The 24,820-nt window shown below is 47.3% G+C and overlaps 1 protein-coding gene across 6 annotated transcripts in view; it reads right to left on the bottom strand.

Moving 5' to 3' along the window:
- The window catches only part of ZC3H7B (zinc finger CCCH-type containing 7B), a 47,228-nt gene that overhangs the window by 6,272 nt on the left and 16,136 nt on the right, over positions 1-24,820 (bottom strand). For 2 of the 6 annotated variants that reach the window (XM_071422991.1, XM_071422992.1), the window contains exons 9-20: positions 21,038-21,297; positions 19,211-19,559; positions 18,171-18,280; positions 17,151-17,313; positions 16,904-17,065; positions 15,868-16,073; positions 14,314-14,414; positions 13,450-13,631; positions 9,823-9,908; positions 4,276-4,409; positions 2,583-2,688; positions 1,411-1,519 (exon numbers count right to left, since the gene is read on the bottom strand). In XM_071422991.1, coding sequence (XP_071279092.1) covers positions 1,411-1,519; positions 2,583-2,688; positions 4,276-4,409; positions 9,823-9,908; positions 13,450-13,631; positions 14,314-14,414; positions 15,868-16,073; positions 16,904-17,065; positions 17,151-17,313; positions 18,171-18,280; positions 19,211-19,559; positions 21,038-21,297 — 1,968 coding nt within the window. The remainder of the gene's footprint in view (positions 1-1,410; positions 1,520-2,582; positions 2,689-4,275; positions 4,410-9,822; positions 9,909-13,449; positions 13,632-14,313; positions 14,415-15,867; positions 16,074-16,903; positions 17,066-17,150; positions 17,314-18,170; positions 18,281-19,210; positions 19,560-21,037; positions 21,298-24,820) is intronic. The other 4 variants (XM_071422993.1, XM_071422996.1, XM_071422994.1 and 1 more) reach the window with 3 other exon arrangements.

The raw sequence follows: 24,820 nt of genomic DNA, 5'->3' as shown, positions 1-24,820 counted from the left end.
GCTGCAAGATCTCATTGGAATTCACTCCACAAGATAATTCTCCAAGAGGCCTGATTCTACTTGACCTCAGGAGACATCTCATCCAATCAGGAAGCTAAGGCATGGCTGGTTTCAGATCCATCTCTTCCCTCTAAGCCCAAGCTTCACCCTCAGCACTAGAGAGGGAGGAGAGCTCCTAAGCAAGTTGGCCACAGGAAGCACTGCAGAGGGGAGGAAGACCTAATGATAGCTTGCTCTAAGTTCAAAACCTGCCCAGAGAACTGCAGTCAATGTCTCTCCTGGCTTTTGATTTAAAAGCCATTCAACATACTTCTGGGAAGGGAAATTTGAGGTGGAAGCTTTAACTAGACATCTGCCTTTGCAAGATCAGCTCCTGAGAGAGGCTATGGAAACATAAATGTTTGCAGATATCAATATGATGCTCTAAGTGTGATGCATTAGTGATTTACTCCTTGCTAAATGAGTGATTGAGGAACTTGAGGTAACTGGGGATAATGAATGCAAATTCCCCCAAACTGAGACAACGCTGTTGTTTGAAGATTCACCTTTGTGCTTGAGCAAAACATACACAGACTGATGTGCTTTAAAGGCCCCAGCAATGAAATGCTTTAAACTGCAACAAGTAACAGTTTGGCTCAGCAGAGAGAAGGACCCTCTACAGAACCAAAAAAACTCAGGGCAGGCCTGAAATCCTTCAGGCTTTCCAGCAGCTCCAACAGGGGTAGATGAACACCTGGACAGCTGGCGTTTTTTCCCCAGCCTCCTGTTGATCTGAATAAACAAGGATTTCTGCCAGAGCTGGCTGTCCAGGATATGGGCAACCCCCCCCAGCTATTGCCCAAAAGGTAAGCCTGCAGAATTAAATATAGACTAGTTTCTCCACAAAGGCACCACCCAGCAATGTTCTCATTCAGGATCTCAACTCCACCCCTTTGAATACAATGCCATGAGCAGGGAGTGCCACAGCCCAAGACCAAGGAATATGAGCAGAAATAAGTAAGACAGCCAAGGCAGATAGAAGACTGACAAGAAAGATACAGGAGCAGCTACAGGCCAGGACTGGTGCTTTGGCAGAGCTCCATATAGAGCCAGGCCTGGGACATTACAGGCAACTGGAAGGACAGTACAGGGTGGATTCAAAAGTGATGCAGAAAGAGAGGGCAGCAGTGAAGCAATGTAAGACAAAACTATTGTGCACTAGTCCCACAGCAAGGGACTCAAGAGATACATGCCCATTTATGAAAAGAGCAGCTGTAGACAGACCTGACCCACAATCCCACATAAACTCATGGCAGCAGCCTTGTTCAGCTCCATCTCTGTTGTCAAGAATATGTCTTAACAGACCCTCCAGATGCCTAAATGTCCTCTTCCCTCTCCCCAGACTTTTTGGTCCACATTTCCCTCACTCACTTTTATTTTCCTTCATGAAGGTCCACATGTCTCTCTCCTCAGGGCTGTGGGCAAAGGAGCAGTTGCCCACATACTGGCATTTCCTGCCATTCTGTGCATGGATACACAACTGTTAAAAGACAGAGAGAAAAATTTAGCATCTGCACAGTCAGTCCTTGCTAGAGGGGAAAGTGGGTTTGATAACCAGCTCGGGCATTAAATTGCACAGGAGAGGTTGCAAACAGGACACTTTATATATCATTAACTCATGATTCTTTTCCAAAGTCTCCTGATGACAGAAACACACAGGCAGTTCAGCACCTGCTGCCATTTCCATAGGTGACTGGGTGCAGATACAGGGCAACAGCAGGGAGCATCCTGGATTGACCCAATAGTGTTTCCTACTGATGAAGCTGCTGGTCCCCAAAGGTGACTCATTCTCCACCATCTCTGAGTGGGTGAAGAGTGGCCTTACAGATTGCTTAGACCACACTGGTGCACACACAGCTACCAACAGCATCATTGCCCAGAGAAAATGTGAAACTTTCTAAACATCGTATTTACTGATCATCTTTTCTCCCCCTGTCCTGGCACAAAAGGAGGACCTACCATAGGGTAGGGGGAAGGAGCTTTCTCCTTCCAGAGAAAAAAGAAAGGAGAGGGAGAGAGGAATTCTCTATCACGACATTTGGGGCTGGGGTTGGAGGCTGGATATCTGTAATTTTCCTCAGCATGTGGCTTTTTAGCTGAGTTCTTAGTTTTGCTTTCAAAACCCATTGTGAGCAAGTTTCACAATCTATAGCAGTCACAGCAAAGGCAGGGATAGGCTTCTCTCTTAGCATCTCGCCTCTCACCCACATTGAGAAACCCTGACCTAAGGGGAGTCTTAAATTTCATTCCCAAACCCTGTACCAGCCAGAGATGCATGAACAGCTTTTGTTATGCATTAACAGCAACACTGGAAATTTGCATTTGTGCACAGAATGGTTTAAATGGGCGCTGCTCCTTCTTCTGCTCCATTTTTTTGCTGGATGTATTTTGCTGCCATCAGTCTGTCCTCACCTCCCATCTCAGCCATCACGTGCTTGCTTCCTTGACAAATCTTCAAGGGAGCAGCCCTCAAAACACTGCACGGTGGTGGAAGGGAAAGGGAAAGGGATGGGGCACCTGGCCATGGTGGGCGTGGGGCTTACATCATATTGCTGCGGGAAGTTACGGATGGAAGGCAGTGGTCGGACCGACACCCACTTCTTCTTAGCTTTGGACATCACCAGCAGGACACGGCGTTCCTTCGTCCAGCTGAAGAAGAAAGAATATATCAAGAGAGACACAAAAAAGAGCAGAACTAATGTTCTTTACCTCAGAGACCATTAAATGCTGAGAGATGAGCAGATCCTCCTGTCCAGCTTGTCCCTGCACTATCTGGCTGTTCCTAGACATTCACATCTGTGATGGAGAAGCCACAAGAAGGCTGCTTTAGGAGGACTTCTCCCTGTAAATATTACCTATTTCCTGGGGTACCTCCTTTCATAAAGCCACAAAAGTCTCCCCCAAATCTCACATGGCATCACCACAGATTATTAAACAGCTGCATTCCATCCTTTGACACAGCCTATTCTTGTGCAATCAGATCCATGAAGAACACTTGGGAATATTTTCTGCTTGAAAGGTGCAATAGAAATGCAAGTCATTACAAGCACTACCTTATGAACAGTGCCAGGAAGTATTTATTCTCCTTCAGCTCCAGCAAGGGATCACCAGGAGATACCCTGAGCAAAAACCCCAGCTCTATTCAGCAGCTGCACAAGGAGGTGTTATTTTTCCCATCCGAGGAAGCAATCCTCACCCACTTACTTCCTCCAGAAACTGCTGCTTCTGTCTCTTCTTCAACAAAAGTTTTACATTTACAATATTAAGCTGGACTGTGCCTTTGTGGTTTGTGTTATGGGAAGACAAGTTCTATCAACCCTTCCATCCTATCCCTGCAGGCTGCCTAGGTGACACAGGCCACAGTTTCCATGACCAAACAGTGACTTCCCAGCCAATATTTCCCTTTTAGGGGGCTTATAAGACAGATGGGGACAATTTTTTTAGTGGGGCCTGTAGTGTTGGGACAAGGGGTAGTGTCTTGAAACTAAAAGAGGATAGATTCAGACAAGATGTAAGGAAGGAATTTTTTATGATGAGGGTGTTGAAACATTGGCACAACCCAGAGAGACGGCGGATGCCTCATCCCTGGAAACATTCAAGGTCAGGCTGAGCAACCTGATCTAGTTGAAGATGTGCCTGCTCATTGCAGGATGGCTGGATTAGATGACCTTTAAAGGTCTCTCCCAATCCAAACTGTTCTAGGATTCAATGCTTCTATCACACCAAACATTCTCATGGGCCCCAAGGAGTCAAGAGGTGCAAAGAGACATCATAGATCCATCACAGAGGAGCAACCAAAGCAATGAAAGAGCCAAGGGAAACTAATTTAAAAGGAAGCAGGGTATCTTGAATAATTTCTAATTGTGACCTGACAGACATCTGCAAACAGCTAAGTGCATAAACACATGTACAGGAGAACTCTGTTAGTGGCCCTGGTAAAAAGAAATTATAGGAACTGGGAGAAAAGGGAATTGTGGGATCTGGACTTCCTGTGCCAGGAGTAACAGTCTGCACGACTGTATTGCTGGCAGCAAATACACACAGTAAAGAGAGAAGGAAGCTGGAAAACAGCTATCTGCAATGCCTGCTATAGTGACAAACACCCCGAGCAGTGAGAGGCTGCTAGGAAACCTTACAGCCTCTTCCACACATGCCAAATGAAGCCGTAGAGAAGGTAGGATGAAAAATTCCTGCCCTTGAAGAGGGGTAGAGGAAAGAGAAGGTTGAATTGCTCACCAGTGAGGGGCTTTGGCACTACAGTACTTGAGGTCCTTATCTGGCTCCACCAGCTGCCCGTTCCTCCAGCACTGGCCACACACAAATTTCATCTGGAGGTCAAAGGTGCTTGACGTGGGATTCCGGGGAGAAGCCTGGGGAAAAGAACCACAGCCTCAGGCCAACAGAGGCAAAATGCACCCCCAAACCTGCCACAGAGATGCTGGCAGCTCCCGGCACGCCTGTGTGCCAGCAACAAGCCAGATTAAATAAGCTCTCCTTTGCCAGTGTTAGCCGGTGGCCCGATGAGATACCAGACAGAAGCAAAACCACTGCTTGCTTCAGCATGATTTCCTGGGCTTTGACATCTGGCCAAAAGCACAGACAGCCTGGCAGCTTCCAGCACTGACCAGGCCTGGCTGTGAAACCCTGGCAGTGTACCTCCGTGTACAGACAAGTTCTGTGAGACTTGCCCCAGAGCTTAATCCCCACTTCCCTGCAGAGAGGGCAATCCATGTCCCACTGCCTGTGGAGAGCCCTTGGTCACACAGCTAAGAGAGGCCCCTTGGGAGGAAGCTGTACCATATCACAATGCAGGACACAAAACTCCTGCTTTTGCACCAAGAACTTCGTGTCACACCTAACATTTGACACAATGAAGTCAGAGCTGGGTCCTCTTATTGATAGCCTTCCAAGCCTTTTCTGGGCAGGTTTCTGTCTCTCACAATTCCTCTGCACTGTGTTTCACAGGCAGTTGAATCACAGTCTCTGGACAGAGGTACAATGCACATATTTCATATCTTCTCAGCCATTGCACTTATTGCCCCCACCCCACCTGAAAAGGCTAGTTTGGGATTATGACTAACTTGTGGAGAAGGAAAAGAAAAGGAGCCAATCTCATATCACTGCTGCCTCATGTTTTCTGAGCAAATCTCTGGAAAACTGCTTGCATTTTGTATCACCACTGGAAGAACATGAGGCTGGTGTCTCCAGTTCATTTCCAAACCAAAAAACAAACCCGACTGGATGCCAGTGGCCCTGGGCACAGGAGTATGTGAGAGTACAATATAACACCCTGGTCATTGAGCTGGCCATGAAGCACAAAGGTCATGCACCAGCAAAACAATTCTCTGACTGTCAGCCACATCAGCAGCCTGTGCCACCTGCCATGCCTTGACTTTAACCCTAAGCATCTCACAATAACCAGACATGCCAGCCGTGGCCCTGAAGAGCAGGTTTCTGCCAGCAATTGATTAGCAGCAGCTTGGAGCCTGGCTGCACCCCTTGGTGAAGGGAAAACAGCAAGCACAGGCAGCACAGAATCAAAGCATTTCCCAGGAGACACCACATCAGCTATCAACTACCACTCTGCATCCTCTAGACATAGTCTTTTGGAGAACCAGAGCTGGCACTCTGGAGGGTGACGGAGGACAAAGGGTCCTCTTTCACTGTGAAAAGCTGACTGGGGAGCTGACCTCACCTGTGCTGCATACATGAGGCCATCAGTTCTCTGATGTCCCAGCAAAAGGACCCTCTGAGAGAACCAGCATCTCTTTTGAAAGAGATAATCTATTTTGAAAGAGGGCAATCTCTCGTCTGAGAGAATGACCTTTCTGGTGGCTCCCAGCGCATGACTCGTTCACCACTTGCTGTCAGCTGTCACCTGTGCTGGTGACCACCAAGAACACTTAAAAGTGGCTGGCTGTGAGATGAGCAGAGTTGAGATTTGGGCTATCATGAAAGGTAGTAAGGTGCCTCCCTCTCAGATATGTGGCCTTTCAACAGTAGCTTTAATCTCCACTTTGTCTCCAAAGGAAATTCCACGACCGCTCACTACTGACCTATCAAACCTATAGGCCTATGGTAACAAAATGGCACTGCTGGCATATTCCCTTTTATCAACCCCATGCTATCCTCCTGGTGACATCTCTCTCAGCACAGCCAGGAAGCTTTGCTCAAACCTACTGACCCAGCAAAACTAAACACTGAGTGCCTGCAGAAGAGACAAGAGATCAGAGAGAAAGAAAATATCTCTCAGGTAGTTCTGGTAATCTGGGCTGCTTTTTCCACAAATTCTTAACCAAAAGAAGCCCTGTGCATTTCTTCATCTGAGTCATGCAAACTGCTGGTCAATCCAGTGGGCATGTGTGCTCCCAGGGGATTAGGAACCAAGCAAAAATTCAAAGCGGCTCCTGTTAATGCTATATGACTGTATTTGTAAAGGCAAGACACATACCTGGCAGGCTGCTGATAACCAACAGTGTGGAAATTATATCACATGAGGCTCCAGCAGATGAAGCCAGGCAAAAGTGCCGTGGGCTATGGCACCGCCCCTTGCTATGAAGCCAGACAATATAGTGCTAGCTGTGCTCCATGGCAACCAAATAAATACAAGTCTCTGGCACGGCCACTCTCCACTTCAGGCTCTGCAGAAAGCAACAGACCCTGCACGGCCATTCATGTCTCCCATCTTCAGGAACTCCTCTAAGTGATACTGAAATGTTCTCTGGAGGAGCCACACACCTCAGAGGACTATATGAGGAGCCCAGGTTACTCAGCCACCTAACTGAGTGAGTAGTACTTAGGTGCAAGTACTCCTTAATGGTGAGGTTTTTTCCTCTCCATGCTTAAATTGATAATTCTGAGGTGAGCTTTCATGGGGATTCTGGTGCAGGCTAGGGGAATAACAACAAAGCAGGTCTTGAAAACCAGAAAAAATGAGGGCTACAACCCCTCAGTTTGCTAGGATGCAATGAGAGGACACCCAGCTCCCTACAACAGCCTCTCCCCGCTGACAGGCTCCTGAATCTGTGGCCACTGGGTTTACTCCTACAGCAGCTGCTGTGAGGCCAAATTTGTGGGGCCAAGTGCAAGATTCTCGGCAGGTGCTTGGCAAGCAGTGTATCTTCATTTTTCATTTCTTGCTAAGCCTCCTGACCTTCACTGTCACAGCTACTGGGTCCCTGCATGCTGCCTGCCTCTTTTCTCCTGGACAACTGGACAGCCCTGGGTGCTGAGTCCAGCTGGCAGCTGTGACAAAACTGTAGCAAAATCCCCCAGAGTGACTTCGCTTCCACTGACCAGAGGGCACTGGAGTGAGAGTGGATCACATGGGATGGTGGAAAGGAGGGGTCTGTTTTTACAGCACTCCTGGGAAGTTGTCTTTGCCAGGCAGCCAACTTTGAAAGCTGGAAGGCTGCTGAGAAAACTCTGAGTCACGTTAGCTTGCTTGGACAGGAGAAAACAATGGCAAAAGTAAACATCTCTCAGCAGATAGCGAGCCCTGCCCACAGGGCCTTCGGCAGCAAGCCCGAGTCTCATCCCAAAGCACAGCCCTCTGGCTGAGGACATGCTGCTGCCAAAGCCATGGTGTGTTACTGCAAACACATGCATCTGACTGACTTGACTGTCTCCCTGCACAGTGCCAGTACCAGGCTGCCAATCCTTAGGGACGGCTGGTGGTGCTGCTGGGAGGCACTTTCTCACTGTACCAACATGGCTGCTGCTTTTCCTCTGCACCCTGGAAGGGCTGTGGGTGCAGTCAGCTCTGTGACAGGCATTTGTGAGGCACAGCCAGACTTTGCCATTGGTCATTAGCCCTAGCACTGTCCACAGGACCCAGAAACTGTAGCTCTCTACCCATCCCCTGATTTAGCAGGCTCTGGCATTTTCTTTCCTGATCCTCTGCCCCTTGCAAGCCCCAGCAGCCAGAAATGGAGCCCTCACTTAGCATCCAGATCCCACGTGCTTCAGAGTACATGCTCTGACCATGCCTGCTGTACAGCTTATTTTTCCAGCAGCAGCACTTCCAGACAAAGGTGAATTTGAAGCTGCAAGGCTTACAGGAAAACAGCTGTCCATTTATCTTTTCTTTAATCCCCTCATTACTCACAGAGAATGGCAAGACAGAGCTTTCTTGAAAATGCAGGTAAATTCACAGCAGGCAGGACAAAACCAATCTCTGGACTGTGCTCTTGGGGCAAGGCACATATGGAGCAGGGATTGCTGATATAAATTCAACTGCTGTCACAAAATGCTGCAAATTCACATCTAGTTTCTTCCCATGTGGAGATGCATGTCACTGCCTCTGTCCCCACACCAGGCAGAAAGAGATCACAGCCAGCTCTGGTTGCAGGGAGCATTCAGATCATCCACTTCTCATATAATACAGGATGTAGAAACTTGTCCTGTTCAGCTTCCTGAGAGGTTAGAACATATCCTTTAAGCAAGTCAGACAGTCCTGGGAACTACAGACCTTGGTTATTCTTGCTTATTCTGGACTGCTGCTTCCCATTCCTCTCCTCCAACTGTTTCAGACCACAACAGCTGCACAGGTTTATTGCTGAGCATCCCCTTGAAGATGAATCCATCTCATGCAGCATAACCAGTGCATAGGTGGACACAGAGCCCACTGCAAGTGTCAGTGTAGTCACCTGCATCTTTTCTGTTAGGCTAAGCTATGCCCATCAGACCTTCCCAAAGATGCTTCCCCAGCAGCCTCCAGAACACTTCTGATGGCACACAACCAAGACAAAAAACAGCAGCTAAACATCACATGAGTGACTCAGATTCCTCTCCTATAAAAGACCTCCTCCACAGGGTGCTCACAGACTGCACTTGGCACTGGTCTCTGCAGAGGAACTCTTGGGTGACCCATCCCACACAAAGGTGAAACACTCTTGCTCAGACAGTAAGGCACAGGCCAGGGGATGGCAAGCTCAGGTTTGCCAAGGTTAAAGAAAGCAGTCAAATGGGAACAAAAAGGATTTGCACCACTTTCCCCACTACTGTCCTGTTCTAATGGCAAAAAGTGCTTTAGTTCAACCTCAGGACTGGGCTGGGAATTGTCCTCACTGGGTGGGCTCTGCTCCTACAGTACAGAAATCCCCTCTGGGATAAAAAAAATAATAAGACAGAACTGCCCATAGCCAACAAGACAGAGAAAAGTAAACAAAGAAAAAGCCCTTTGCTTCTAACCCTCTCACACTAGCCTGGTATGCTCTTGGTAGTGCTGGAGCATTCAGCCCTCCACACTGATAGACCAGTGGCAAAAAAAAGGCAAAGCTCCCAGCCTCCTCCTGGTAAAGCACCACTAAGGTCTCTGTCAGCCTCAACAGCACCTGGGCTGCCAGTTCCACCCACTCCTGCATTCAGATCAGACATCATGAGTCATTCCTTAGCAGTCCTTCAAACTGCTCTACTGCCCCTTGGCCACTAAAGGGCAGCAGGACACATTTGGTCCCCACTATGTGACCACTGCCCCAAAATCTCCCAGTTTCACCAGCAAGTGTCACAGGAAACAACATTCTCAGGTGAGTTGCCCTTGGTGACCTGGAGGCTTCACCCTAGCAGGGAACAGAGCAGATCGCAACACTGCAAAACAAGGCACAAAGCTCAACACCAGCACTGCAACCAGGAAAGCTCTCAGATCTCCTCCACCTCAGCTCTCACCTGGCCAGCCTGGTCTGCCTGGGACCTGTCAGGCACAATCGTGGGAGGAAAAGAGAGAAAGGGCTGGAACTGTTGGGAGCAAAATCTGTCTCCAAGCCCTCGATGGACCTTACTTACCACGCTGTTGGCTGGTTTGCTGGCATGTGCCTCCATCTGCTGCCAGTACTTCTTGGACTCCTGCACAATATCTTCGTGGGTCATTCCTGGGAACAAAAAGGAGACAGAACTGAGCTACACTCCTCTGACCAAGAGAAGAGAGGGAGGGGTTGCACGACTTTTTAGTTTGGGCTTAGTAACCCCTGAGTAGCTGACAGCTCCCAACAGTCCCCCTGGTAATGTCAGGACTGAGTTGTGACAGAATATGTCTAATCCCTTGCTAAGCAAGCTCCTCTCTATGCAAGCAAAACAAAAGAAGAGCTCAGTCTCCTGGACTTGTTTAGACTTGGCTTTCTGCTCAGGCAGTCTGCAAAGAACCCAGACACTGCTTCCAAGCCAATAATTCTTCACAAGGGTCAAGAGCTTGACCAAGGCTGTCTCCAACCCCCATATCAGCAGATTCTAGCAAGGTCCTAAAGGCAATGCTTTGTTACTATTGATCTACTATATATGGAGTTTTTGCTTCTAGCTTGGAGGATCACAGACACCCACTGAGACATCTAGCATCTGCAAGACTCCAGAAGTCTCACCTATTACCTGCTGGGATTAATTAGCCTGTTACACCTTCAAGTTGAGAGGGCCCCCCACAGGCAAAGAGAAAGGTGAAATTCAACACAAATAGATGCCAAGCACAACCAAGGCAGCAGTGCAAAACTAACCAAAGAGCAGCTGCTAGGAAATAACCAGCAAGGAAAGATCTGCAAGGTCTCAGATATCAGAAATACAACATCAGACAACAAGAAAAAGGATTGGTCAGACCTTATCTAAGGAATTAGCTCCTGACCAGCTCAAGTGGTGAGGGAACAGCCTCTGTTAGCACCAGCCAGCTAGATGGGCATTTGAGTTATTAAGTGCTCTAAAGACCCAAGACAGCTGCCAAAACAAACTGAAGCAAATATCTTGCACAGGCAGCTGACTGCAAGGGGGGGGGGGGGGGTGCTGAGGATAGCCATGATGCAGCATCCCTAGGACACAGGCATTGCTAATTTGGTTGCTTTGCTGATGCCTACAGCTTTTATTACTGAAGTGAGGTGTTCCCCAGGAGTATTACATTAACATAATCATTGATCTGGGAGACAGCACATTCCAGAACTTAAGGGCCACCAAACAAAGTTTTCATCTTAGCTTAGGCTGTGTGTAGCTTGGGTAAGTCACAGCATTCCTGACCTCAGTTTTCCTGTCTGTAATTTTGGATGTTCATGTCCCCATCAGGCACCACTACTACCATTTGCACAGGGTTTGAACAGGATAAAAAGCACTCAGAAAACTTCACCATTCTTCAAGAACATTTGCTCAGGTCTTTAAAATGGCAGCTACTGCATAACTGGTATTGCTCACAGATCAGAGCTGTTGGTGAATAGTCTACCTCTTAACCCTTAATCCCAGAAGAAATGGTGTAGAGTTAGAAAAATTGTAACTCCCTCTTCCATGTCCAAGTATTCCAGGGTCAGACACAAGGATGATTTGTATTTTGGGGACAAAAACTCTAAATCTGGGAAAACCACAACAAAAAATTTACATGCTGCACTGGACCTGGCTGGAAAAGGTCTGAAGCAGCTCCCACCTTCTCCATTCTGCACACCTGTGATCCATGGGGTGCAGAACCAAAGGGAGAAGCATATACAGGTCTTGTCAGAAAACTGAATTTCAAACGTAGTTCTTGTGACTGCCTTCTTCCAGTTCTAGAATTCTGAACTATCTCAACAATACAGTCTAGAAATGTGGTGGTTGGGAAAGAAAAACCCTCACAAATGTGAAAGGATGGTTTCCAATCTACCAGCTTTTCAAAGCAAGAACTGTCACAAAGAAATGAGCTGGGAACCAAAAGGCCCATGTGTTGATTACTTATAATATTTCGGCATCTTTTGCAATATCATTAGTGAAGACAAAGAGTCTGTTATTACCACTGGTTGAAGAAGATAGCAAGAGATGCCTGTGAAAAGCCACAGTGAACAAGAAAACAGTCCTGCCTGTCCAATTTTCAGATCTTGGGAACCTTTACTCCACTAATACAATCCTTTATCCCCATGAACAAAGCCAAAAGCTCTGTAAATGCTCAAATGGCTGTGGAGTGTTTCAAATGTAAGCTGCCCTCTTCCTATTCTTGCTGAGCAACTAGTGCTCAAATGAAACTTCCTGCCCCAAAGCTAAAGCATTCCCAGAGAATGGCAACAACTACCTTTAATCTCAGTTTCCATAATGAAGGCTACACTTGAGAGAGGCAAACTAACAAGGAAAGCAGGCTCATATATACAGCCCTGCAGAAAAAAACCCCACAAGATAATGTCTCTCCTATTGTTGGAAAAGGTGGATCATTAAGCCTTAGTGATCAACTCTGCAGTTTAACTCATGGCTTGTTTCATCTCCTCAGCTTTCCCTTTGAAATGATTTCTTCAAAAAAAGAAGGAAAGAAGAAAAAAAAATCAGTTTATTTGTTCTGCAGGATGAAGAGGAAGGAACACAGATGGAAGGAAGAAGGGAGCAAAGAAGCTTTTCAAGTAACAAAACTTGACCAAAACAACTAAAATAAACCAACCATGGGATGCAGATAAAAGCAAGGTACTTGAATATTAGAGTGCCCAGAGTACAATGAGCAGTATCACAAGCATGTAGGGCAGCAATGGTGGCCCATGACTCACAGGCAGTGTGCTATCTTAGAAATTCCAGAGCTGTAATTTTTTAATTTCCTGAGGCCACAAGTAAATGAGGGCAAACAGAAAGATTAAAGATGCCATTTGCCACAGTGTGCTCCTTGTTCATCACTCTCCCTCATGAGCTGAAGCCAAGGCCAAAGACTGCACTAAACATCAATTATGACATCAAAGAATGGTGAGAAACATGCATAATGTGTTTCCTCTCTGAAGTACACCCATTACCAGGCTGGGTGTTGCACTAAATGAGACCCTGTGGTGAAAAAACATGTAGGTAGCACTGTGGGTGGACTAATATCTACACAGCCAACAGGACAGCAGCCAGAGAAAACCTCCAATATATCAGATGAGACAAAGTGACAGGACTGAAAGTGCCAGATGTGGCAGTGTTACTATATGATTTCCCTGAGTATAATCTCCATAAAACCCTCCCCTGAGGCATGTCATCAAAGGTTTTCTGGGAAACACCAAGTATCTTGCAATTTCCTGCTGTTGGTGAATTTGTTTTGAGAAACTAGAGATTCACAGCCTTCTTTATATAACCAACTGCTTCATCACCTGTGCTGCCATCCTCACTGCAAGACATGTTCACTCAGGGGTCCAGCTGCTATTTGCACAAGATCTAAGCACCAAACAGCTCTTGGGATTCAGCTCTATCTTCCTAATTATTTTAATTTTATTCAGCTGATCCCAAGGGAGAGGCTTTCTGGTCTGCAAATTATAATAGCCCTGTTTCTATAAATGGACAAGGGCCAAATCACCTCACAGAACACCTTGGTACTCTCTTTTGTGTCCCTGAGGAGGCAGAGTAAGTAATATGCAGGAGCGAGTGACATCTTCTCAGTAGTCCCAAACCACCTTCTGTGCCTCTCAACTGGCCCTGGGTACACACTGGAAGAAACTCAGGTGTACACAACACCAGCCAAGTCCCACTCACCTGAATATTGCTGCAGCAGCCAGACCTTGAGCTCAATGAAACTGTGAGCAAAGTGGCAGCTGTCCTCACGCAGGCAGCCGTACCGCACCTCGTGTCGGCACACGTCAAACTGGAAGTGCTCCTGGAACTGACGGATCTTGGAATATTTCAGGGAGGTGGAACGCACAATGTGGACCAGACACCTGCAGAAAAATACAAAGCACCAGAGGATCAAACCCTCCCCCCTCCTCCTTACATATGACATGCAGACATTTGACTGGGCAGGCAAAGGACACACGAAAATCCACACCAGGAGAGACAGATTCCCTCTGGGAAAAGCAAACCCCTGCCCTCCCACCCTATCAAGCCTGGGTAGTTATTTTCACCCTGAGCACATGGGTGATGCTCTGCCTAAGTTCAGAGATCAGACAAGTTTAAAAATATGCAGCAAAGATACCAACTCCTCTGGTTCAGCATCTCCCCACAGCTGAGGTTGGCAGGAAGCAGAAGGAATTGTATGACTGTGTACTTGACATGTTTGTTATACTTGTTTCCTAAACATTCATTACCAGACAGTCAGAGGCAGGATCCTGAGCTAGAGGATCTTTGTTTTGACCTTTTTGTAAAGGCCAAACTGAAAGTCAAATTAAGTCAATGGAAAACTTATTAACAGAGTGACTCCAAAGGGCTTTACTGATGCCTGAAATCCCTCAGTACCAGAAGCAAACATGTAGGGTGAAGCCCATAGTGCTATTTATCATGATTTGAGCTGTCCTATGATTGGAACCCATAGGGAGGAAAGAAGAAAGAGACCAGAGCCCTGGAGTTAAACTGGCTGGACTTGTGAGACATGGTTCCCATGAGGAGAAAAAATTGTTCACTCACTTGTTGTCATGGAAAATGTGTTTTGCAGAAAGGTTGGAGCAGACAGATGGTGTGTCCTTGGTCCCTTTGCTGATAATCCGGGGTTTGCTGTCAAAGCAAATCTGAGAAGAGAAGAAGTAGCACACTGGGAAAATCTTAGAGAGCAGTGAACCAGAGCGACTTCACTTAGAGGAGAAAGAAGAACCAAAGCCAGCCTATTCTAATGTTCAAAGTTAGAAAGAAGTGTGGTGAAAACTTTGTGGTAGGGCTTAAAATAAAGCAAGTCAATCTCTGGAAAAGCTTCCGGACAACATTTTTTGGCTTATTCTCCACAATATTTTCCATTGTGGTTGGAAAAATTTTGGTCAGAGCTGCATATTCTTTCCCTGTTAGCCAACAGAACAAGGGAGAAAAAAGAACAGCTACTTCACAGCAAAGAACACGTCCCTTTGCATGCACTGCCAACATGGGAAACTGTGCTGCAGAGCATTAAGATGGTATGAAGCAATCTCAACTGACCAACTCAGTAGCTCTGCACAGACATCAAGTGGGAATTTGTTGCATTACGGAATTCTGATTTCTAAAGTAACTGGGGCTAAATTACAATTCAAAGCAATATGTCAAGATAGGGGAAGAGACAGGTGATCCCATGAGGCTGTGAGCACCTGGTTCAGCTGCAGGGCTAAGGAGGGAAACTACTCCTTTCTCCTGCACACTCCTATGTACAATGCTCACTGTCCTTCTGGGAGCAGGGCACTGGCTGGGACACACAGAGTTACAGATGGCTTGCTCCTGCACCTTGAAGATTTCCTTCTTGAAGAATGTCCAACATTCCTGGACTCTTTTTCCTTCAGGACTGCCTCCCAAGGTACTCTGCCAACCAGGCTCCTAAAAAGGCTAAAGTCTGCCCTTTAGAAGGTGAAGTGGCAAGGTAGCAGCTCTGCTTACCCCTCTCCTTATTTCTCCAAGAACTGAAAACTCTACCATTGCATGATTGCTGTGCCCAAGACGGCTTCCAACCATTGTATCACCCACCAGTCCTTCTCTGTTCACAAACACCAGACCGAGTGGATGCCTTCCCTAGTTGTCACCCTCACCAGCTGTGTCAGGAGTTATCTTCCACACACTCCAGGAACCTCCTGGACTGTTTCTTCCCTGCTGTGCTGCACTTACAGCAGACACCTGGTAAGTTAAAGTTCCCCACAAGAAAAAGGGCCAGCAATGATGAGACTTATCCCATTTGCCTACAGAATATTTTGTCTGCTCTTCACCCTGGTTGGGTGGCCTGTAACAGACTCTCACCTTATTGGCCTTCCCCCAGTTCCTACCCATAACCACTCAAGCCTATCTTCATCATCGTTAAACTCTAGATAGTGAAAACACTCCCTAACACACAGGGGTCCCCCACTGCCTCTCCTTCCTCATCTGTCCCTCCTGAAGAGTTTCCATTCCAAGTTATTCCAGTTGTGCAAGTCATCCCACCGTATTTTCATGGTGGCAACTACCAACATATCAGTGGTCCAGACACATACTGAAGAGATGATGGATGCCTGCCCCCTCCCACCAGTTCTGTACCTCACAGAGGAAGGTGAAGATGCCCTGATGTTCCTTGAGGAGCTTGGCAATTGTGAGGCTGCTCTGCTTGATCCCACCTAGCGGGTCAAAGAGGAGGTCACGGTTGAGGGTCCCCTTCCTCTCCTCCGTCCACACGTCGATCTCTTCCTGGTGGTACGCGAAGGTGCAGTTATCCCCGTACTTACAGTCCTGCTTGTTAAGCATATCTACAAAGCAACAAACAGCACACACCACCACACAGGCAGGGCGGCCCAGTCAGAAACTAAACTCTCTTTTGTCTTCTCCCACTGCCCACAGTTCCACATGGAACTGAAAGCAAGAAAACAGAGAGCTAAAAGAAAAGGAAAAGACATCTCCTCCCAAGTTCACCTATATCAAGACATTCAGGAGTTAATGCAAACTACTGAATGGGGACAATCTCCAGTAATGCTGCTATGGGGGAAACTGTCTCAAAACAAGAGGCCAGCTTTCATTCAGTGCCTGGCCTGAATAATGACTTATCTAACTCCTTTTAAAGCAAATACGGATTAAGTTCTTCCATAGGCCCAGCAGTAAGGAGCCATTTTAGCTTGGCTTTTGCAATCTCCCCACCTCATTAGGTACTTTGTAATGACACTGCTTTGGGATACCAGTCTGGTCACACTGCCTGCATGTACTGTGGGATGGGCTGGAGCAAAGGAGCAGGCAGAGAATGCTTTTCCCTAGACAGAACCAGAACCCTGCCGTGGGCGGCTGGGTGAGTGGGACTAATGTGAGCGCATGTCCAGGAGGCAGGTTCTCAGGAAAGCCCATGTCAGCAGAGCAGCTCTGAGCACTCAACTCACTGAGCCTTTGGAACTCTTCTGCTCCACCACTTTAGAAGCTGCCTGCTCTCCACGACATGGCAGCTCATTGCCCTTCACTGTACTGAGCCATCCAGTCCATAGGCTACTGATGGAACAGGACACCCTAGAGCCAGCAGGCAACATCAAACAGAATTTCCCTCCCAGTCTCCCCTAGCACAGCCCTTTCCCAGCGACCAACTGCCACAGATCACCTTTGCACAGATAATAGGATCCTACAAAGTTGGTTTTGGTTGGGCGAGGACGGATCCTCTTCCAGGTCTTGTCTTCAGAGCTCTTCAGCCTGCCCAGCAGGATGTCCCGCTTGCACTTGTGCTCCAAGCCTTCCCGATAGGTGTAATCACCAGCCTTGGGCCCTGCCAGAGAGAATAACCCCATCAGCCTGGGGAAAGCCAATTCCTAGTCTGTGCCAGTGCTCTGGTGGCAGAGCAAATGCATCACCTGTTTTGGGGTAGCAGATATGACAGGCTTGTTTGAAAACATGAGTAGATGCCAGGGGGTTCTTCACCAGCAGAGCCGTGTTAGGCATTACTGGTTCTGGCTGGGACAGCAGGTGCTCGGTGGCCTTGGGCACAGCTGGGTGACTCCCTCCACCAAGGCTGACCTGAGTGAAAATACACACAGCTCTCTGTTCAGCTCTGCAACCACACAGGCAAGAGACCTCTCCAACCCCTGCCCCACTCCAGTCTCTCAAAACCTTTCTCATTTCCTCTCTCATCAAAATGTTCACATCTGAAATGACATTTCCAGAACAGATAACTGCAACTTTTTCAAAGAGAATGAACACTGTGGTGTGTTCACTTCAAAGACAGGCCTCTTTCCTACTGGTAAGAGACCTCAGTTTTCTATCACGAGCCACAGAACAAAATGCCCTCCTCACTCCTTCCCATTCCTTCCATCACAATCTACTCTGCAATGAAAGACTTTTAAATCAACCTTATCCCAAGCTACGAAAAAAACCCCAACTGCTTATCAGTCAATCTTCAGGGATATTCACATTGATGTTAACAGGGCCAGCAGGTGACAGGAACTCAAGAATAACTTTTGTTCCAAGCTTACTAATCCTCCCCTTTTTCTCAAAGACTGGAGATATAGGACAGAGGCAGAACATCTGGAGAAGTCTCCTGACAGGGGCAGAGAGCAACAAAGAACTTTAGTAGCCTGAAGTCGAAGTTGGCTTACTCTGCCCCATCCTTGAGCATTATGTGTCTGCCAGATCCAGTGGGACCCCGGCTTCCCTGATCCCCTGCTGACCCTACAGCCTTGGTCACACCATGTTTACCTGGGCAATATGGAGTTATGGATAAAAACAAAGATGGAACAAATGTCTTCCTGCTGACTCAGTGGGAATCTTTACCTGCCTTGCCACAACATGGGAGGCAACACTCACCAGGGCAGGGTAAGAGGAGGGGCCCAAATTACCTACATCACCCAAGTGACCACTACCACCACCACTACTACCTTGGTTCCAGAGCACCCTGGGACGTCAGCACGGGGCAGTAGCTCACTCACCACTGGGGCTGGTTTTTGGCTGCCAGGTGGGTGTCGCAGTTCCTGAGAGCTAGTTTCTTCTGGGCAAAAGAAGGGGAAAAGAGCCCCACAAAACAAAAACAATCATTTCCCTGTCAGAGGCAGTTCTACTCACAAAGAAAGTTCTACTTTCTTCCCAAAGCATCTGTCTATACTCAGAAAAACTCCAGGAAATGCTTTCTTTTCCCCAAAATCCTACTGAACCCAACTCTCTGCTGCTGAGAACTGGCATTACTAAGGTGGCAACCCAAAGCTGAGGTGAATGTGAGTGTTCAAGTGCTGACTGGCCAATCTCTGCTGTTCTCAAAATACTTTTGTTGCCAATATACTGCAATACTGGGAACAAATTAACCAAGAAGAAGCCCACTTCCCTCCTGAACAGGAGGCAACTTAGTCTTTGCCCACCATCCTCCACAGCTTTTCTCTTTATGACATGAGAGTTCAGAGCCCCATTCAAGAGGACACTCATTGCCCTGAATCCAGAGATGGGAAAGACCTACCTTGGCCTCTACCATTCTGCCCAGCACAACAAGGTCCTGTATCATCTAAAACAGTCACCACCATTCTGCTCACTTTGTGCAAAATGTCAAAGAGTCATTGAGGAGGAAGGTGGAGGAATCATGCTATAGTCCAGCAAATTGTGCCAAGGGAGGTGTTCTGGACACCAAGGCAAGTTCAAATCTCATCATTCATCATTATACACCTTGATGTTCCTTTCTCCTCTTTAGATTTCACTCCATGCAGGTACTGGTTATCTGGGATAACATACCTAGCTTTTTCTCATTACTTTTGAGCTAAACATTATCAGCTATTCTGTCCAAGACAATTCACTGCTCTCTTCTACATTTATATTCCTGTTCTGCCACACCAGCAGAGAAAGCTACAAGACATATGTCCTCAGCATTGAAGGAAATAATTCTGGCATGCATTCACAGCTAAGGCAACAAAAAGCCACATCACCCTGCACCTACCAATGGCAAAGGAATCCAAGGTATCCAGCGACCCCCTGCTTGTCCCAAAGGAATCCAGGGCATCAAGCCTTGTATCTGTGTATGGAAGCAGATCCAGGGAATCCAGCGAATCTAAAGTGGAGCCACCATTTCCTCCTGGTGGGGCCTCGAAGGCATCCAGGACAGAGGAGGAGGAGAGCTGCTTGGTGGGATCCATCACCAGGCCAAAGGAGGCAGGTGGCAGAGGGGTAGAGACAGGGATGCTGGCTGTCACGACTGGAGGCAGCAGCGGAGTTCCCCCCGGAAACACAGGAATCAACTGGGGCATCTCTGTTGGTAGGTTGGTGGGAATGGTGCCCTGGACCAGAGACTTCAGGGGAGCAGGAAGAAGGAAAAATAGCGAATTAGTATTGAGGAGCAAAGACTGAAAAGAGATGTCCTGGTTTTGGCCAGCACAGAGTTAATTTTCTTCTTAGTAGCTGGTACAGCACTGTGTTTTGGATTTAGCATGAGAATAATGTTGATAACACACTGATGTTTGGGTTATTGCTAAGTCATGCTTACTCAAAGTCAAGGACTTTCCATTTCCCATGCCCTGCCTGTGAGCAGGTGCACAAGAAGATGGGGGAGAGCATGGCCAGGAGGGCTGATCCGAACAAGCCAAGGGGATATTCCATACCACAGAACATCATGCCCAGGATATAAACTGAGGGAAGTTGGCCAGGGTCACTGACTGCTGCTAAAGGAAGGCTGGGCACTGGTCAGCAAGTAGTGAGCAATTGTACTGTGCATCACTTGTTTCTCTTGGGTTTTATTCCTCCCTCTCCTTTTCTATTATTATTGCTGTTGTTAATATTGTATTTTATTTTGTTTCAATTATTAAGCTGTTCTTATCTTAAGCTACAAGATAAGCCACAAGATTTGGGCTTTTTTCAATTATCCTCCTCACTGGGGAAGAGGCAGGAAGAAAGTGAGTGAGCAGCTGTCTGGTACTTAGTTGCTGACTGGGTCAAACCATGACAACAGAGAGCAACAGGCTCCCAGTGAAGGGCGTGTTGTACTAGCTGGAGCAAAAGGATACCTGGCAGCTCAATCCACCTGCAGACTTCCCACAGTCCTCCCAGTTTTTCTGTACTGCAAACAATCTGGACCAGGATCTCTGAGGAGGTGTTGGGATACCTGAGTTCATCAGTCTGCAAGGCAGTCCCCTGTGCTGGGCACTTAAACTAGCTCAGGTTGAGAAACAAGGCAGCTGAGTACACCCAGTGCAAAGGTCAGGGCAATGATCACGATCCGTGGCACCTCTCACCAGGGCTTTTCCAACATGAAAATCACTATACTGCCTCCAGACCCAAGGTGGGTCACATAAGCAACGCTGGCAACTAAAATCCAACATAAGTATGAATACAGATTGTTTATGCAGCTCCCAGACCTGTTCAACGAGCTTAGGCTGAGTGCAACCTGCACAAAATACAAGGAGATTAGAGCATGTCTACTGTATAAAATACATCCATCATTCCTGCTTCACCACACTCCTTTTACTACTCTCAGACTTCCTTCAACTTCACGGACACGAGAGGCCAGGTGGAAGGAGATGTCAGGGAAGGGCTACCTTGGGTATATTTTGAGAGGCAGCTCCCTGAAGCTGCACACAGCAAAGCATGCTTGGAGGAGGACTCTACATACTCACAGTAGCAGAAATAAAGGAAAGAATGGATGAGTTTTTCCAGAGGAAGAGATAGGAGAAAAGAATTACAGAAAGAGAATGAGAGGCAGCATGCACATCTCATGCTCCAAGGACTTCCAAGGAATAAAGAAGCAGCAGACCCATGCAGCACCTGCTCTTACCAGAGGGTATGGTGACCCTTCAGCAAGGGAATCCAGGAGGGAGTCTAGTTCTTCCCCAATGATGTCCCCATCTGTGAAGTCCTCTGTGTTCTCAGGCACTGGCAAGGGTACACAGTCTGGAGACGGGAGCAAGCTGGCAGCAGGAAGTGAGGTGGGCAAGCCCTTTGCATCTGAGTCAGGAGGCAAAGGGGCCAGCCCCTCATTCACAGGGATGGAGGTGGCCACAGGAGCTGGGAGGCACTGCAGGTCCATAGAGCAGTCTGTGATGAGAGAGAAACAGAGCCAGTCACCAGGAGAGCCTCTTGCAGGAGACAAATAGAGCACAACATGGCAAAACCAATATTGTACAACTCCATCAAATCACAAAAACCAAATATGCCAATTTTCTGAGAGGAGAGGCTCTACTCTGAAGAGTACTTGCCCTTTCATTTTTGTTCCCACTCTCCAATGGCTCACCAAGAGCTGAAATACATTCTAAGGGCCAGTGCCCAGTCTGACTGTCAGGATTTGGCAAGCACCTAGAGCAACCAGGAACAACACAAAACCTGTGGCTGAGCAGTTACCAAATTCATTATGGCCAGGACTAAAGGCCAGGGACACGTAATACAATTTCTCTATAACCCACCACCTGGTGTTTTTCTTTAATGTTCCTCATTAATGCATTTGGCAGAGATCACTGCCTTCTCTACTCCTTGGAGCTTTGATAACCGAGCTGAAAGCTTGCTTACTTGCACACCCTCTCTAAAAACACAGGCATCCTAAATGGAAGAAGACAAAAAACACAAGGCCCTGTTGAGACGAGAGTCAGAGATTGAGTGGTGAGATCAGGTTGTGCTAACAATGTGTCCCAAAAATCCCCATCAGACTGTCTTTACCCAAGTAAATTCCCTGCTCTTGAGTTCTTCCTGATGTCCAAAAGTGGGAGGTTGCTACTCATTTCCCCCCTCAATATCTGATCAGCAAACATGCCCTTGGGAACTCATGTGAGGCAGGGCTGAGACAGGAAAGAGGCAGTGGTTTTCCCTAATGTTTCTTCCCCTGTCCAGTACACTACTGAAGTAGTAAGATGTTCCCATCATGCAATATAAACCTCTGTTAAGTGAAGTTAAGGTTGCAAGCACATGTTCTTCACAGAAGAGCATTTTATTCTCAAAAAAATTAAAGGTTAAAAAAAAGTTCAAATGTTAGAAATTTGGAAAATGCAGCGTTACATTTGCAGTTCTCAAACCAAGCACCCAAACTACCTTAATTCTGCCCCTGTGCAGATGTCCTGGAATAAAAGAAAAGAAATAAGACAAAGGTGCTACTTTCTTCATCGATATTCCATTGGCTGCACTGTAACTGCAACAGAGTAAGGCTATAAAAGCAAGGCAAAGTTTGGAAGGAGAGACAACAGCTTTTATTAGAAAGATTGATAAAATTGGGAAAGAAACTAGACAAGCTTCAGAGACACAAAACTTGATCCAGCAAGAAATGCTGCATCCTGTCTGTAGCAGGTCTGTTCACTCAACCCCCATAAGAACTTGGCCATCCCTCTGCATCAGGCACCAGGCGAGTGAGCCCTGTTACTGGCTGCAAACTGAGAGCTTTTTCTCAGAGAGCTCAGCAAATTAGCAATTCCAGCAAACCCCCAAGTCCTGAACAAAACAACAGCAGAGATGACAAACATAGGCACGACCCCTTATCTCTAACCTCCCCTGGAGCACAGCACCAACCCCTACAACCTTTCCTCCAGTATTTGTTGTGAATGGTCCACATGGATGGACTTCAGCAAAGGTCACTGTGCAAGGCACTGGAGGCTAAACCATGACAAAGACAGGGAAGCAGGGGAAGTGGAGAGGAACAGACACAGGTCCCTCTCCACATCCTCAAGCATGCCATCGAAAGCAAACACATGCTGTACCTTATGGGATCCAACACAGGATTTCGGTGTGCACCTGAATGCATTTCCCACAGGCTGTACATGTCCTTAGTTTTGCAGCTGCCCCACCAATCAGGCTCAGCTCCAACCCCATGCCCCCTTTGCAATGACTTTCTCATCTCATCTCATCTCAATCATCTCATCCTTTGGTGCAGAACCCCCAGCCACCAGGGAGCCAGCTATCCAGCTTTTCTCATGGCTGGAATCTTGGCCAGATTCCCTGCAGTACAAAGGGATGGCTTGTGCCTTCCCATTTTTCAGATGTTTGAATCTGGAGTACTGTCAAGATCCCTACAGAGGCCAACAAGAAATTCAGAACATGCTGGAAGGGAAGGGAACACGTGCAGCGGGGAGCAAAAGGATGCACAATGACAGGGCCCCAAAGGATCCAGCAGTTCAGACCTTCTCTGAGGAATGAATGAGGCCCTGCATTTTCCACTCAGACTGGGAAGCAAAGAAAAGAGGCCCTCACACACCCTAAGAGGCCCCAAACCCGGAAATGCTGAATGCATAACCAAAAGGCAGACAATAACATGAGACCCCCACAGCTCAATGCATGTGAAGGGCAAGGAAAAGAGCAGGGACCAACAGGCTCCACTACTTGCAAGTGGAGGAGGGAAGATGTCCACTCCCCTCTCCCTGACCACCCAAACACTGTTATTCCTTCAGCCACTTCCTCCCACTCTACTTTGTCCAATCTTTTTCCCTGTCTCTCCTTTCCCATTCCTGCTTTCCTCAGGACACCAGATCTGCTGACCTCACTCACCAGCTGTGATACCCACATCTCACATACTCTCCTTACAGAATGCTCAGGCATCCTCTGCATTCCCCTAACTTTTGCTCCATCTTAAAAGAATAAAACAGCTTTCTCTGATGAGTAGCTCACAGGCACACCCACACCTGCTGATTTCTGCCGCTGCCATCACAGTCAGCCCCACTATTATTATAAGGCCAACAAGGGGCTTGTCCATACACACCCATGAACCAAGTCTCTCATACCAAGCCCCCCCAGCTGGTAGCTTCTCTGGCCATACACCTGCCTGTCCCCGAGGGGCAAGCACAGGGCTTTTAAAAGCACTGTTTCTAGCTCTGCTCTCCAAAACAGCAGTGGTTCCCTGGTGCATTAGCTGGCCAATGGCCATACTGAGCCAGATCTGAGCCATGATCTCTCTGCAGGACTGGGCTGAGTTAATCAGATAACTTCAAGCAAAACATGGAGGAAAGGGCTTCAAGAGTCTGCACTTTAAAACAAAACAAAACAACAACCACAGAAATCCTTGCTAAAAACTCTTCTAATCTGAAACTCTCAGGGTACCCAGCACCCACAGTTGTCCTGGAAGCACACCATGCTCAAGGCAATTGGATAACATAATTCCAGTGCTTTTGCAAAGATTTCCTAGCAGTAAAGGCTCTGTCTGCCTGATCTGCAGTAAAGGTGGCATGCTGCTCTTACACCAAATCCAGATTAGATGAAGAGCTTACTGGATGTGGTCATTCATTAGTCTGTAGGAGGAGTCCAGTTAATTTTAGCACAGCAAGATAATGTGAAAAACTCTCCTTAATTCACAGAACTGGGTCTCATGATCTCATATAGCAAGCAGATACTAAACTGGCATTCAACAGAGAACTAACATGCTTTCCAAAGCACCCAAATCATGAAATTAGTTTCTTTCTATAAAAAGAGCAATTGCTACCTGTGGTGTTAAGTCCTCACACTTACCTTCACGCACACAGAGCTACTTTACAAAGGAACAAAGACTGATGTGCTCAGAGGCAGAAGTTCAGTGCTCCAGCACACAAGGTAGCAAGCCTTTCTACAGGGGCAGAGTTAAGGTCACTTGTTTCCCAGCATGAGAAAAGCA

The sequence above is a fragment of the Agelaius tricolor genome, unplaced genomic scaffold, assembly GCF_023055355.1.
Source record: "Agelaius tricolor isolate 1412-34295 unplaced genomic scaffold, bAgeTri1.0.p SCAF_3, whole genome shotgun sequence".
Lineage (NCBI taxonomy): Eukaryota > Metazoa > Chordata > Aves > Passeriformes > Icteridae > Agelaius > Agelaius tricolor.
This window is presented reverse-complemented; position numbering and strand designations above follow the sequence as displayed.